The sequence below is a fragment of the Phalacrocorax aristotelis genome, chromosome Z (genome assembly GCF_949628215.1).
Source record: "Phalacrocorax aristotelis chromosome Z, bGulAri2.1, whole genome shotgun sequence".
In the NCBI taxonomy this organism is placed as follows: domain Eukaryota; kingdom Metazoa; phylum Chordata; class Aves; order Suliformes; family Phalacrocoracidae; genus Phalacrocorax; species Phalacrocorax aristotelis.
In genome coordinates, this window is record NC_134311.1 from 51,211,202 (window position 1) to 51,228,150 (window position 16,949).

The 16,949-nt window shown below is 38.3% G+C and overlaps 1 protein-coding gene across 4 annotated transcripts in view; it reads right to left on the bottom strand.

Annotated features, from left to right (window-relative positions):
• Positions 1 to 16,949, bottom strand: part of RIC1 (RIC1 partner of RAB6A GEF complex) — a 57,552-nt gene that overhangs the window by 20,787 nt on the left and 19,816 nt on the right. For 2 of the 4 annotated variants that reach the window (XR_012658078.1, XM_075079463.1), the window contains exons 4-10: positions 6,278 to 6,385; positions 4,995 to 5,137; positions 4,606 to 4,742; positions 2,853 to 2,944; positions 1,828 to 1,916; positions 654 to 798; positions 93 to 141 (exon numbers count right to left, since the gene is read on the bottom strand). Coding sequence is in view for 3 of the 4 variants with exons in the window: in XM_075079463.1 (XP_074935564.1) it covers positions 93 to 141; positions 654 to 798; positions 1,828 to 1,916; positions 2,853 to 2,944; positions 4,606 to 4,742; positions 4,995 to 5,137; positions 6,278 to 6,385 (763 nt within the window). In the remaining variant the exon portion in view is untranslated. The remainder of the gene's footprint in view (positions 1 to 92; positions 142 to 653; positions 799 to 1,827; positions 1,917 to 2,852; positions 2,945 to 4,605; positions 4,743 to 4,994; positions 5,138 to 6,277; positions 6,386 to 16,949) is intronic. The other 2 variants (XM_075079464.1, XM_075079465.1) reach the window with 2 other exon arrangements.

Genomic DNA, 16,949 nt, shown 5'->3' on the forward strand with positions numbered 1-16,949 from the left:
GAAAGCCAGTTTGACTTTCTGAAAATCTGTTTTACTAAAAATAATTTTAAAAATTAACAGCCCTATTACAGTATTTTTAAATTCATATTTACCATAGAACTGATTTTTAGAGGGTCCTTTTTGGTACCATCAGACTGATACCTTAAAAACAGAACAGAAGAGAACAAGTTTAGAAGAAAAAAAATTCATCAAAATAAGAAATTATCTTCCTATCTTTGCACTGTCATATGGTTCTGTAATGAACCTCACCTCAAACTATAAAGCCTGTTTGATCCATGATATGGTATAAAAGGCAATGCAGTTGTCAGATGCCTAGCATAAACCGTTTGAATTGTGATTTCTGTATGTGAGCACATTTTCAGCAGATATGTACTGGCACTGAGGGAATTCTAATATTTGCCTCCTTAAACCTGCCTTTAGGGTAATTTGTAGTGGTCTTTTTGGCGTAAAAGCAAAAAGAAAATCATACGTTTTCATTTATATTCAAATGATCCCCTCCTAAATACTATTCAATGGTTCCAATATCTAAGGAATTATAATGGAAAAAGATTTTTAAAAGCTAATTAGGTAAATTAGTTTCTAATTAAATGTTTTTAATTAGAAAAATAAAGGTTTCTAATAAAACATTTTCCAATTTCATTAAAGATACTCACGCAAAATCACCTCCTAAAGTACAGATAAGCTGAGCACCAAAAACACTCCATAAGGATAAGCCTCCACATTCCCAGGTCACCATCACAACACAGCTATCAGGTGACCATCTGATTAGTTTAACAGGTCCTGTTTTATTCCAAATATCTGTTTAAAAACAGACAGTAAAATACCATGTGAAAAACATCAAATGTCCTTCAACTGCTTTCACTGTAAGAGTAGAAACAAAAATATATGGAAATAAATATTTGATATTTCAATTAACTTCTTTGCTGCATTCATCAAACTGACCATCTTAAAATTAATAAGCAGCAAAGGAAAAGTTCATGTTTTCTTTCCAATACATGTTTGGTTTCATAGCAGACTAAGAATACTTGCAAATGGGCCAGAAATACACTGTGCTATGACACAACCATGGAACTGCAATTCTGGCAAAATGGATTTTAGGACAAAAGAAGATTTTATATTCACCCTTGAAACATCTTCCTTTGGCACTCAGCACAACTGTAAAACTCTGTTATTTACAGATTTGATTTTTTTTGTTGATACCTAATAGGCACACACATTTTCAGCTGAGGATGTAATTTACCAACTTTATATATTCCTCACTCTCAAGCCTGCAATTCTCATCTCTACTATATGAAAAATTCCACTGAGCTTTTCTTCACTGCAGTTCAGGCAGGATGGATTAGTCAATTTTTTCCTGTTCCTGACATTGTCATTGTTTCAAGTTAATTCACACCTCTACTATATGCATTATCAGCTTTGAAAATAATCTCTCATTTTCCAAGGTGAGTAACGGAAAAGGAATCTCTAGACTACGTGCAGGAACTAGTAAGATCTGCAGCATTTAAAAAGGAACAACCAGAAGTAGCACTGTCTGTAAACTGCTAATTCAGATTAAGATTTAGTAAAAAAAAAAAAAAAGAAAAAAACACCACACCAAAAACCTACCATCCCCACACCCTCACATATGAAACACATCCAAAAGTCCATCAAAAGTAAGCAGCTAAAAGAATAAATGCGCAAGAGTAAATTATTACAAACATGCAAGAGTAAATACTAATCCCGTCAACGATAATGGAAACAACAAATCGCTGTTAACTAGCCAAGTATAAAAATATTCTTTACTATCCTAAAAACAGCTGGAAGATTCTAGCAACGAAAGTAGCTCACCAGGATATTGTTTTGGTGTCAGCTCCAATTTATGAGAAAACTGCATGGCACCAGTAGTGGTATCTATTGTATAAACCTGCACAGAGCCGCTGGAAGAGATTACATGTGCTTTATTTAGACTACAGACCATTTGGATTTTTCATCAATTTCAAGAGGTTAATAAAAGCTGCTTTTTTCCCACCAATACAAAGCACATTTATCTAGAACTGTGTCAAGTAACACTTAAAGAACTTTATGAAACAAATTTATAAGATACAGTGGAGGACCCAAAACACCAGCCTGATAATAACCAATGCAATAAGAATACTTAATTCTCTGAAAATACACATGCACACACAATCCACGTAACTGTGGCTTCAAACTGCAAGACAATCCATGAGGGATGTCAGTACTGACCAAGTGCTAAGGTTTCATCAGGAGTGTACTAATGCATACCAAGATCAATGAATTTTAGTAACTATTCATGTTTCAGGGGCAAACACCAACACACCGCATTGTTACTACAACCAAGGACCATAGAGGAGGAACTGTCTTGAAGGAGCAGTAAGCAAAACACCACTACTAAAAGCACTTTCACAAGATTCAGTTTATAAATATTCATTTACTTGAACAAGCAACATCTTTCCTGACCAAATCAACACTTCACAAAGCATTTTCTCAGTTGGGTTTGCAGTGCTGATTCTTGTCAAATATTACATTTAAGTGCTTAACATTGACTTTATAATCCTACTTTGAGATTAACTGGGACAGCAGCACTTTCCAGTCTTTGCTACTGGTCCAGTCACCTTTTTATTCTTTTCCAGAGTTGAACAGCAGCCATCAATTTTGACTGCAGTTCAAGCTGGCAGTCATTTCTTTCCTCTTCCCTCCTACCTCCTTGATAGAGCAGATTATACCATCTCTAGAAGACTGATCATTTTCATCTTTACAGCTCTTGCAAAACAACTTGGTAAGAAGAAACTAGAACTTATGCTTTATAATGAAATCAATTCCCCCCTCCATTGAACCACCCTTAAAAAACTTACTTGGCACATCCAAATGCCATTAGCCTGTATTTGTTATTTACTGCCACACAAGTTCCATCAATGATGTCTTGTGCCCAAACACCATGGAGCTGCTGTAAAGAAAGGAATTCACAGAATTTTTGGTTAAACAGTGCTTATATTCATGATAGTCAGCTACCCATGTATGCCATATTACTGATCTGCCAGTTGACCTTCATCACCTCAGAAAATTTCTACTGCAAATGTCAAGATTAACTGACATGGCTCAGACGAACAAAATCCAGTTATCTGTAAAAGTGGTTTCATAGTTCTTTATAAAAATTACAGAAAGATGCCAGTATGTAAGGAAATTTTATCAGAGCTCTGAATGACTAAAGCAAGTCAATACCTATAAGGCAAGAATATCCCTGATACTGCATAAAAAACCAAAACAAACAAACAAAAAATCAGTAGATGGTACTAAGAATGAAGAAAAAACACAGAACAGAGAAATAAATTCTGCATCTGCAATAGCTGAAACCGCAGATATTTTAAGTGTGTGAAGGAGTTTGGGAGAGACTACACAAACCCTTCTGGGTATTCTGTAACTAAAATAAAGAGATCTAATGACAAATATAGCACATTTTGTAGGCTGAACTACAGGTAAGAAAGCAACTAACTTGGAAAAGATTCCTTTAAAGCAAATTCTGAAGTATGCTTGTCACTATGAGAAGAGTTAAGACTTGATTACGGCTAAAATAGGTGCATAGAAATAGCACCTATGATACCTTGCCACAGGAGAAACCATTTCTTATCACCTGACTTACAACTAGAACAGGAAGTCTGTCACAGAGACAGAAGAATACCTCAGATGTGCAATGACATTTTGAAGCAATGAACAAAAATTAGATCTTGTCATGGTTTCGCCCCAGTCAGCAACTAAGCACCACACAGCTGCTTGCTCACTCCCCCCACCCCAGTGGGATGGGGAACAGAATTGGAAGAGCAAAAGCAAGAAAACTCATGGGTTAAGAACAATTTTATAATTAAAATAAAACAGTAGTAGTAGTAGTAGTAGTAATAATAATAATAATAATAATAATAATAATAATAATAATAATGATGATGATAATATAATAAAAAGGAAAATCAAGAGAGAGAGAAATGAAAATGGGGGTGGGGGGGCGGGGAAAGAAACAAACCAAACAAAACCACAAGTGATGCAACCGCTCAACACCTGCTGACCAATGCTGCCGGTCCCTAAGCCATGACTGCTGCTTCCCCTGGCCAACTCCAGTTAATATACTGGTCATGACTTCATGTGATATGGAATATCCCTTTGGCCAGTTTGAATCCGCTCTCTTGGCTGTGCCCCCTCCCCTCCCGGCTTCTTGTGCACCTGGCAGAGCATCGGAAGCTAGAAAAGTCCTTGACTAGTGTAAGCACTACCCAGCAACAACTAAAACATCAGGGTGTTATCAACATTATTTTCATACGAAGTCCAAAAACCAGCACTATGCCAGCTATGGTGAAGAAAAAGTAACTCTATCCCAGCTAAAACCATCATGGATCTACTCTCAGTTATGCTCTCCCATGGACAGGTACTAGCCCTAGAACAATCTAGTTCAAATTACAGTATGAAATATAGTTGTCTTATGTTACCTCTTAAGCAGTTGCTAAATTTTCATTTCTTTGCAGCTGAACAGAATTTTAAGTAGAAAGCTACTGCAATGCACAAACCAGGGAAAACATGTTTATTGTAGAGTACATACTAGAAATACTAAAGGAAATATACCTCAGCAGTGAATCTACTTGACATTGGTGCGATGAAACCAACTCTGCCATCATTAAAAACAACAGCAAAACCATCAAGCGTGGCACAGTATTCCATATCTCTGATGTAAACATCTTCAAAGCCCAAAAATGAACCTGCTGAGAAGGTATCAGTAATTTCAAAATATATGCACACAGTGATACTGCAAGCCAACAGACCATTTCAGTTGCTTACTTATTACTTCACAGGAAAAACCAACTTAAACAGGTTGTTTTGTTCGCATTTACTAAAGGCACATTTTTCTCACCTCTGCTTGAGAGCCAAGATAATATTTTATATTAGACAGTTTTTCTCCAATAGTTAACTATCATAAGCAATAAAAAAAAAAAACAAACCCACCCAATACCTACCTCGAGAAGACTGCAAGTCCACAGAAAATGGAACTGTACATAGGTTGATGGCTTTCCTTCCATTGGTCACACCATCCCAGTGAACGAGATGGAGAAATCCATCAGCAGTAGCAACAAGTAGATCCTCTAACATGGACTGCAAACTAACAAATGTATTTGTCATTCTCTAAAAAACTGCTTCTCAAATCAATGTCACAGAAAAATCACCTAATGTAACAAACACCGTATTACTGCCTCTTTGTATTAGCAACTATGTTGAGAAGTTACATCAGGTAACATAGAACCTAAGTGCTGAAGTCCTCTAGTCAGTAAAAGTACCAAGCTGACAAAATACGGTATGTGCCTCTATTTTTCCTCAGGAATCAGAGTTCATGAACAGGTTTGTATTGTTAGAGTAATTGTTTAACTGGAATATGAACTGCTGAGGACCATTTTAATACTTTAGACTAAACTTAAGACATTGCTGCCAACAGTGATAACTGTTGCTGCCATCCTAGATAACTACCAATATTGCCTAGGCTGTAAATAATCCATAACACTTTCTAACCCATGGACTAAGCTAATTGTTGAAGCAGAAATTAGACTTCTCCTAAATTCTTGCCCAAACATCTCCAAAATTCTAAACACTATTGTTAAACTATTTGCATGCGGATAACAATGTGCAGCTTCCCAGGAAAGCTTTTTCCAGTATATACTTCATTTCTTCCAACATCCATTTAGCACCTATGGGGCCTCTTCCCAAATTACACTTTGTTACTTTCGCACCCCACCCCAACACTGTAGGCTCACCAACTTTTCACACACACATATTTAGCATGTTCAAAGCTTATGGAATGCAATCACCACAAAAAAAAAGAAGTGGTGAACCAGAATTTTTTTCAGGGCAAACAGGGCCCCTTCTGCAGGCAGCTAGAGAAATGCTGAAATGTACAGTTTTGCTGTTAAGTACCTATGCCTCCATGAAATCTCTAATCCATACTTTGAGCCCAAGGACAAACACATTTATAGTAACATAATGTAACACTGAACATCCATGTGCCATGTACTTCTATATGCCAAAAATACCAGTATAGCCAAGTGCAGAAACGATTTTTAAACAGCAATTTACTTTTTTACCTCATTAGACTTATTATTAGTACCTTACTATTAGTTAACTGTTAGTCCTTAGTATTAATAAGTCTAAAAACTTACTAGAAGTTTTTTTCCATCCAGTTTCCCCTTCACTTTTCAACAAGTAACTGGTGTATGCAGAAAAATTCTTAACACATGATTAGTGAGCATACCTTGTGATAGAGGCTTGCAAGTCCAGAACTTTCTTCATCTCTAGATTTAATGAAGGAGCACATTGTTCTTCCTTATAATGTGGCGTTCCCTTCAGATGTGGGCTTCCTCTAAAAGAGATATACGACAATTGAAACAAGATGTACCCCAAAAGAGATACGAGTTACTGACTTACAGAGTCACAGAATGGTAGGTGTTGGAAGGGACCTCTGGAGATCACCTTGTCCAACCCCCCTGCTTGAGCAGGCACACCCAGAGCAGGGGACACAGGAACATGTCCAGGCAGGTTTTGAATGTCTCCAGGGACGGAGACTCCACAGCCTCCCAGGGCAGCCTGTTCCACTGCTCTGTCACCCTCACAGGAAAGAAGTTTTTTCTCATGTTTAGGTGGAACTTCCTGTGTTCCAACTTGAGCCCATTGCCCCTTGTCCTGTCATTGGGCACCACTCAAGAGTCCAGTCCCATGATCCTGACACCCACCCTTCAGATATTTATAGGCACTGATGAAATCCCCACTCAGTCTTCTCTTCTCCAGGCTAAACAAACTCAAGTCTCTCAGCCTTTCCTCATAAGGGAGATGCTCCAGCTCCCTGATCATCTTGGTAGCTCTCCACTGGACTTGCTCAAGCAGCTCCACATCCTTCTTAAACTGGGGGGCTCAAAACTGGACACAGTACTCCAAATGTGGTCTCGCTAGGGCAGAGTAGAGAGGGAAGATAACCTCTCTCGACCTGCTGGCCACACTCCTTTTAATGCAACCCAGGATACCACTGGCCTTCTTGGCCACAAGGGCACAGTGCTGGGTCAGGGTCAGCTTGCTGTCCACCAGCACTCCCAGGTCCTTCTCAACAGAGCCCCTTTCCTGTAGTTCAGCCCCCAGCCTGTACTGGTGCATGGGGTTGTTCCTCCCCAGGTGCAGGACCTTGCACTTGCTCTTACTGAATTTCATGAAGTTCCCCTTGGCGCAGCTCTCCAGCCTGTCCAGGTCTCATTGGATGGCAGCACAGCCTTCCGGTGTATCAGCCACTGCCCCCAGCTTGGTATGATCAGCAAACTTGCTGAGGGTACACTCTGTCCCTTTGCCCAGGTCATTGATGAATATGTTGTACAGCACTAGACCCAGCACAGACCCCTGGGGAACACCGCTGGTGACAGACCTCTATCCAGACTCTGCTCCATTGATCACGACCCTCTGAGTTCTGTTGTTGAGTCAGTTCTCTCTCCACCTCACTGTCCTCTCATCCAACCCGCACTTCCTTAGCTTGTCTATGAGGATGCTATGGGAGACAGTGTCGAATGCCTTACTGAAGTTGAGATAGACGACATCCACTGCTCTCCCTTTGTCAACCCAGCCAGTCACGCCATCATAGAAGGATATCAGGTTGGTCAAGCATGATGTCCCCTTGGTGAATCCATGTTGACTCTTTCTGATAACCTTCTTTTTCTCTACATGCCTGGAGATGACCTCCAGAATGAGCTGTTTCATCACCTTTCCAAGGACAGAGATGAGGCTGACTAGCCTATAGTTCCCCAGGTCCTCCTTCTTGCCCTCTTTGAAGATTGGAGTGTCATTTGCTGTCCTCCAGTCCTCGGGCACCTCTCCTGTCCTCCACAACCTTTCAAAGATGATGGACAGTGGCTCAGCAAGAACATCCATCAGCTCCTTCAGCACTCACAGGTGCATCCCATCAAGGCCCATGGATTTGCGAGGATGCAGTTTGCCTAAATGATCTCTAACCCCATTCTCCTCAATGAAGGGGAAGTCCTCCTGTCTCCAGATCTGTCCTTTCACCTCTGGGGGCTAGGGTGCCTGAGGGCCAGTCTTAGCAGTAAAGACAGAAGCAAAGGTGGCATTCAGTAAGTCTGCCTTCTCTGCATCCTGCATCACCACGGCCCCTGCCTTGTTCAGCAGTGGAACCACTGTATCACCAGTCTTCCTTTTACTGCTGATGTATTGGAAGAAGCCCTTCTTATCTTTCCCATCCCTCGCCAGATTTAGTTCCAAGTGGGCCTTGGCCTTCCTCGACGCATCTCTGCATACCCTGACAACATTCCTATTTTCCTCCCAAGGGGCCAGTCCTTTTTTCCACATACTGTGAACCTTCCTCCTCTATTTGAGTTTCACAAGATGCTCTTCGGTCATCCATGCAGCTCTCCTGGCTCCTCTGCCTGACTTCTTCCTCCTGGGGATGCACCGATCTTGAGCTTGGAGGAAGTGGTCCTTGAATACTGGCCAGCTCTCTTGGACTCCCCTGCCTTCTAGAGCCCTAGCCCATGGGATTCCTCCTAGCAGGTCTTTGAAGGGGTCAAAGTTGGCCCTCTTGAAGTCCAAGGTTGTAATCCGACTTGTTGCCCAACATTCCTGTGGGTTTTTTTTTCCCCTATATATATATGCCAGACACTCAGGTGCAACCTGCCACAAGCAGCACTTACTATCTAGGAGACAATTTTAGTCCTATCATCCTATATGCCCAATAAAGAGTATGTAAGCAATATAAGACAATGAACAAACAGTACAATAGCTGTGTAGCTCATCTTAATTCTAAAGTAAGTGATATGTATTGATGCAAATTCTGATTCAATAAAATGGTATTCAACTGTTTCCTTTAATTAAATGTGTTGAATTTTTAAGTATCTCCAATTCATTATTTTCCAAGATGCATTACAGGTATTTTAGCCTGGAAAATGTTCATGTTTCTTCAGTTCCTTTTGCCAGATCAATGTTTATACTATTAATTCAGCATGCATAACCCAACAGGTAGACATTTATTACAGTAATTCATAAGAATATATCTCCCTATAGCAAATTAATAAACCAAAGACCTACTAAGAAAAAAGATGACTGAGCAGTGATTCTTTTCCTTTAAACAGACCATTACACAGTATCAACTTCCAAATTTTTATTTTCCTCATTTTAAATTTCACATTTCATTCTCTAATTAAATGCAGTTATTTTAAAACTCAATACAACATCATTACAATATTCCTTATTTGTCTGGGTTATCAGATGTGCCATGTGTTTCATTAAGTTTTTTTTTTTAAATGAAAACTGACCTCAATCATAAGCATTGTAACATGTCATCCAGCCCATCCATGACCTAAGCATTACGCTAGTAAACAGAGCACACTATGCATGAAACCGGCATTGCAGAGAAGTAAGAATTTAGTATAACTACATTTGTCAGAAACAACAGATACATACACAAGTCTATGTAAACTTTACCTGGATTTTAACTGACAAAACAATTCCTTTATTTTACACCAGGGTGCCTAATGCAACTGCCTAAGACGAGGCAGAAAACAAAGCAGCTGTAGTTTTAGGTAAGTTTGACACCACAAGGACACCTCAATCTCTTTCCTGCCTTGGTTCTATCAGGTGATATCAAGTGCTTTAATGCCATTACCATTTTATAGCAAAACACAAAAGTTGTATCTGTTTTTCTGATGGATATTACCCCTTTTCTTATGCTACAGGGACAAAGACACATGCTAGCTAAGGTAAGACCAAGGTACCCTTTGACATTCTAGAGTTAGCAGACTGAAGGAGTAACATCTTTCCAGAACAAAACCATGGTGACCATGAAGGATTGCAGAGAAATATGAGAAAAATTACTGAAAGGTTAGTTAATCCACCACCCACAGATGATAACTTGCATAAACATTGAATTATTAAAATGTTTGTTTTGCATTTCAAAAGAAAATTAGTTACAAACACAGCTGTCTTGGGAAAGAATAGTCTTTCATGTAAGCTAGCCTAAAATAAAATAATAAAAAATAATAATTAAAAAAAGAAAAATGTTACTAGTTAATATTAGCATTGAGGGGTGGTTGCAGGTTTTTTTAAACGGTAAATGAGGCTGCATTTCTTGAAGTTCATGAAGCCAAACCCACCTCATTTGGCCTGGTATATTTTAAAGTCAGATTTCACAGATTAAAAAATATATCATACAGGATAATTCCTTCAAATCTCTATGTCACTATCTGCAATGCAGCATCCTGGGGGGTGGAGAAACACTTCAAAAAACACAAATGTTTGGAGACATGCCTTTCAACCGATATGGACATACAGGTCCAGATAGCATACTCCCAAGCAAGATGAAATTACTCTGGGTTATTAAGAGTCAGTGATACAACTGAATCTTGTAAGCAAATGACTAAATTTGAGATTAAAGGATTGTATAATGCATAGATGTTACTGTTATGTACATATGCCTGCTGAGCTACACAACCAAGGATAAACAGTGTTTCCACATAGCACAAACTACAGAGCCAGAATGGGAACAACATGGTTCAAAAAACATCTTTTGCTGGAAGAGAATTTCAAGTCTCCACATGGACAGGCTTCTTTTTCTTTAAATACCTTTGATAAAAATAGTTTGCGAGAATATTTTAATATTTTCAGTTTCATAAGCTGGTTTCAGCAAGTTTGTTACCATCTGCAGAGTGTACCTTTTTCCACTAAGAGGCACTACCATCATGACTGAAACCCCAAAATGTCAGTATTCTAACTCATTGCCTGCGATTACATCAAATTCATTGATTCAGAAGGAAACCCTTGCTATGGGTGCAAAGGGGGCGCAATCAAAAGTACACTGCGTTCATACAGTCCACATCTGCATGAGTCAGCCTTAACTAGTAAGTTACTTTGACCTTTAAACGAAGAATGTGCACTGCTGACGGAAGGCGGAAAGAATGTTTGGTCTGGATTGCCACATCAGCATCTGCTACCATTGCAGCCAAACTTTCGGCAACTCACTTTTGCACAAGAATTGAGAAGAATGGACACATTCCAGTGACCAACCAGCTGCATGTCGAAACAAAAGTAATTACTTCACTTCTATTCACATGGCACCTCTTAATGTAATTAAACCTGTGGATAAAGTCTCTGTACCACTCAGAATTGAGAAAAATCTCCCACTATATCTGCAATCCAAGAAAACCCCAAACCTGGAAAGATTAGGAATGCCACACTGTTTTTTAAAGGTGGAATACAAGGTTTATGGGGAAATTTCAGATCTTGACTTGAAGATTGAAGGGGGTTTTTTAGATCACCAGGTTCATTCTCTGTTCCCTGTCTAGCGTGTCATCAGTGATATGCTTGTTCACAGAAAATAGAGCACTATGCCATGTAACAAAATGTCTTTCAGATGTTGAAAGCCTATGTAACTGTATCTCATGAATCACCTTTTAAATAGGTTAAAGAGGAATGGTAAATACAAGACCATATTAAAGGGTTGCCCTCTTTTGCCAAACTCCCATTCTCTCAGCTTTCCCCATGTTAACCTTCTCCTATTGTTCAGTTCTAACCTAACATCCCCAAAATGAAAGAGGCATCTGTAATTAAGTGAACTGCTAAATTCTTAGCATGAAGTAATAAATTTTTTTATTCATTTGATCTAACAGAACCAAACTGGTACTTCCAGAGCCAGTTATTCCCCTGTAAGAAAAAACTGTAAGCTCAGACTATGATGCAAGATGCAACAATGAGAAAACGGAGAAGTGTGTTTACCCCCACCACCAAAAACAAACAAACAAAAAAACACACACAAAAAAAAAACCCCAAACCTTAGACATCCTAAATTCAAGAAAGAGGCAGCACCATGCAAAAGCATGGTTAGCTAGACTGCCCTGAACTGGGAGGAAGAATTTCCTTGGAGTTTTGTTACCTGGGGTGAAGGGAGGTTCAGGGAGGAAACAGGACACCAGCCAGATAATTTTTCTAGCAGCACACTACATGCACAACAGTTACGCGATACAGCATGATTCATGGACAAAACTCACTCAGAAATATCATTACCAGACTTCGTTACTGCTAGCAGAAGCAACTAAGAAATACTTAGGAAGTTAATTACAGCAGAATCTGAAAGGACGTACTTAAGGACTTCTCTATAATTTGCAATTAAGATATATAACACATAATCTTTTTTAGTCTAAGTATTTCAAAACAATACTCAGTTTTTCGAAACAATGTTCACCGTTTTCTGCTTATTACTGGCGAATTCCATTCCAGAGGTAGAAATAGCATTAGATTAAGTTTCCACCTTACTATCTGGGGTAATCATAGTTATATAGGTAGCTGTTATGGATGGATAATAGTTTCGAAAAGTTCAGAGATGCTCTCACAGTCAACAAATACTACGCTTCCAAAAAAGCATATGGCCAATGGCAGATATAGTACTAATAAAAAAAAACCTAAACAAACAAGTCAGTAGCATCCATTCCTACTAGTCAAATCGCAGCTGCTTGAGAAGTAATGGAGACATTTTACTGAAAAATTATGAGAGACTCCAGATTTGTTCATCAGTAAATATCTTTAGTGCAAGTAATTGATACAAACAAGGTAAAATATTTTTATAATACTTTGGGGCTATGATAATCTTAATTGTTGCTGCTAAAACCATTTTTTCAGTAGTACTTTGGGGGGAGGGAAGAAAACCCCAACACCTTCAACTATTAAAAGCATTATACATATGAGAAAAACAGGGCAAACAATGTTTCCAAATGAATTCACACTACCAAGAATTCTGAGCTGCTCTCTTTGAAGGCACCAAAAGCAAAAAACTGACAACAGCTATAGTTGTTGCATCAGCACAATTACACAATGTTAATTAACTGTTTTAAAATGGTTCACGTGAAGACTTCAGTTAGTGAATTGTCTGTACAGCTGAGGACTTAATTGATTTTATACCTGATTCAAACAGCCTGCATCATCACCTCTAAACATGTGGTTCTCCACTAACAATTCACTGCCCAACATGCTTTTTAGGAATGGTTCTTAAACAAGTAGAAAAAGTTACACTATAAGTTTTTATATGCATAGGACTAGCATATTCTCAACCCTAAATCTGCACCTTCCCACCATGCACTACAGGCAGCCACCAGCCAAAGATGAAATGTCTCTGGCTGGACCCAGAGCTATATACACAAAGATTGGCAAGAGCTGGATGAACAAAAATTTAAAGTGAGTCTATGGAAACAACTCTAAAGAATGAATAAGAGTTTAGAAAAGTAATTCTTAGTACAGCCTCGTCTACCCAACTGAGTAATTACAGTTTCTCTAGTTTGACAAGAGAAATAACTAGCTAGCATATTAATCAACTACTCATGTAAAAAAGCTAGACGATTTATCAAATTATTGCTCCAATTGCAAAGATTTCTTTACAACATTTTAAACCTCCCAAACCACATCACGGGCTAGCAACTGCCATAATGATTAACAAAAGTTCTACAACTAATCTAGTTTTAAAAATACATTTTCCAACCAATGCCAAAATCAACTTACAGGTAAAACCACACTGTTAGAGTTTAGCACAAACTTAACTCCGAACAAAAATTATTTAATAAGTTAATTAACTGTACACATCAGTTACCCTTGCAGAGATTAAAGTTCATAACCTTTGAACACAACTAATCTTAATTCTGCTGAATCAGAAAAAAAACACACTGATGAGGTAGTTTATGGCACCTATAAAACATCTTGCTATAGAAAATGAAAAAGCTTTGAAAAGTGCCAGAAAGAGTAGGAAATAAATACAGTAACCAGATGTATAAGCAACAATACAGCATTGTAAACCAGGGTATAAACACTAGCTTGTTCGCATCCCCAGACTGGTTAGAAAACAACTTCAATTTTTAAAGCATTTTCAGGTACCTAAAATCTATAGCATTGAAGTCTCATTCTAAATTTAAACAACATTCGTATCACTTCCCCCCACTGCACCCCACAAATGCAGGCTCCACTTGAGGACATGAAGAAATCTGAGGCAAAAGGATCTCCAATCACCACGTTTCACTTATTAGCCATGTAAGGTTTTTTAGGTTTTGTCTTTTCTAAAGGCAAGAATATCCTCACCATTAAGTCACCGCATACTGTCTCTTCAAATGACAAATCTTAAGTCACTTTCCTTGACAAAACTCTAAACAGAACTAACTATCAGTTCAGTACAGGGAAGCCGCTTCTGTGATGGTGTTATACACCTCTTCACTGTGAAACAAAGGAACATCAGTACAAATTCCTTTGGAAACACCTCAAAAAAATATTGCTGTACCTTACCACAGCTTTCAAAGCTACAAATTTGCTTGTATGCACTGCTGCTTTTCTTAAGTGTATTACAGGTGGAGATTAATTTTGTTTCACTATTCTATTATCTTACATTTTCTTCATGTTTTATTTTGTAATGACTTTAGTAATATGGTAGTAAAATCAGACTGAACTAATTGAAGCAGGACTTTGTACTTGTGCTCGCTGCAGGAAAGTACCCCAGAATGTGGGCTAGTGGCCAATACCGATTCTCTTCCAAGTCTGGTCTGATCTGGAGCAAAGTCTCTAAGAGCTGGAATGAAGCTGCAGACTGTTCTGGCTCAATTTAAAAAACAAAAAAACCACACAATTGCTGCTTCTTTTCCTGTTTTTAGTCTAACAAATTAAGCAGGATAGGCTTTCATTGAGCATGAATGTTCACTCCAAGAACAGACTAGCAATTCCTGGCCAAATATCAACAAAGCCAGAAATACTTCCTTCCATAAAACAACTGCAATTCATAACATTCCTAAAATATTACAATTCAACAAAAAACTATCGACTCCAGCAACAATACATCCTCAGAATTAATGACAGAATCCTATGTTTATATCATAAACACTTGTTTTACCACATTAATCTAATAACAGATTTTACATAAAATGTGCATAATGCTGAACATGTCAGTTCCTTAAACCTTATCATATCTAATAAGTATATTTTAAACTGATTAAACCTCAAAAGGTATAAAATAGCTAGCGTTTAAAAGTAATTACCCACTCAACCATCTTAAAGGATTTCACATATTCTCAATTTTGTAAGAGCTATGCCCTCAGATATTGACAGAACAAACTTAAAAGGTTTTGTGGGCTCCAGCAGCAAATGTTCATAATCTTGTATTCCAGCACTTCCATTAAAACACTGAATTTCAGAACATAAAGACCATTACAATAGGTTGATATGAAAAGGAGGAAGTCATGCCAAATGGGCATTTTTAAACAGGAAATAGATTTGCCTAGACTCTGATTCTGTCTGTTTTTAAACAAACAATAGCAGGGGGCAGGGGAGTTCATGTAACCTGATTTTGGAAAGTAATTTCACACTACTAAAAGATAAGGGTATGCAGAGACTCCTGCATTCAAACATGATGAGAGCTTAGCCTCAACTCACACTTTAGCTCTTCTACTAAACCTGTGTTGATTAGATTGGGAGACAACAGAGTGACTTGGCCCTAAAAAGCAGAAAATTGTATGGTGATTTGTACTGCAATGTGTATTGACTTATGAACCGCAAAAGTGTTTCAGTCACTTCCCAGGTAGTTTTGTGGGGTGGTTTGGTTTGTTTTGGGTTTTTTTGTTTGGTTGGTTGATTTTTTGTTGTGTGGTTTTTTTGTTTGTTTTGGGTTTTGCCTTTTTTTAAAAAAAACACTTTGAGGTATTTCTTTTAAGCTGTACCAGCAAAAAACTTTTGCAAGTGTAATTACAGTTTACACAATAACTGTATGCTAGAATAGTTCTGTTAACAGATCAAATACAGGCAAGCTCTTCTGGATCATCTTGCTCAACAGCCATATAGAGTAACAACTCTGTGTAGTAACAGCTATAAACTGGAAGGACCATACTTTTTCTCCACAAAGATCCTCCCTCGTGTGTCCCATATGGACAAATGTGGAGTCATCTTTATGTTCAGCAACTTTTTCTGGTCCTTTTCTTCAAACCAAGGCTAAACCATTATCAAGCAAATTTTAAAGGAGGTTTTTTTTAAAAAAAACACTACTACCACATGAAGCTGTAACTCCACTGCAGCTACCAATGTCCCAGTCTGGAAGACTGCAAAAATAATTAACGTCAAGAAAGTGGCTGTCTGTCATATACCTTATCACCTGCTTTTCTGACATTTTAACTTACAGTAAAATATACACATTTAAATTAAATGAGAGGTAAGTAGACAGAATAATTTAAACCCAACCTTTCTCCATGTTTAAATTTGTATGGGATCAAACCAGGCCACAAGTTCAACTTCAGGACGCTGAGTAAACTAGAAATTCTTGCACCAGGATTTTGGTGCAGCTGCGGACATTACTGCTGTGTACTCCCACTGCATAACCACCTCATTATGTTGACCTGTACTGCTTAAGAATTCTCTTCAAGCTGAACTTGGATTAAGAGAGTTTTCCTTTACTTTTATAGTCACTATATTGACATTTTACGTTTCTGCCAGAACTGGCCTTTATTATTTAAAGAAAGGATACAAGAGAACAGGTTTCATTCTGCTTACAAAAAGTTTGTAGATACGGACACTTCATCAACAAGAAGAAATATTCATAATTTCAAAAGTAGAATAATATCGAACTCAGGAGCACTGACAGAACTATGCTCACTAGCTAACAACAAACAAAAAAACACCCACAACTGACAATACTCTACAACATCTAAACTTTCTGGTATGTCGTGGACATGTCCAACGAGATGAACGGTAGACAAAAAAACCTTTACCTCAAATATGCAAAGTGTGAAGACCTACATTTGAACCTGTTGTCCACCCATTTCACTGTATTTGCTGACCTGTTTCCAGCAGCTGACCTATCACACCACTAATGCAAGGACAGCCTTTCACCTTTATGTTCTCTGGAAAAATCACCACCCTCCCACTGA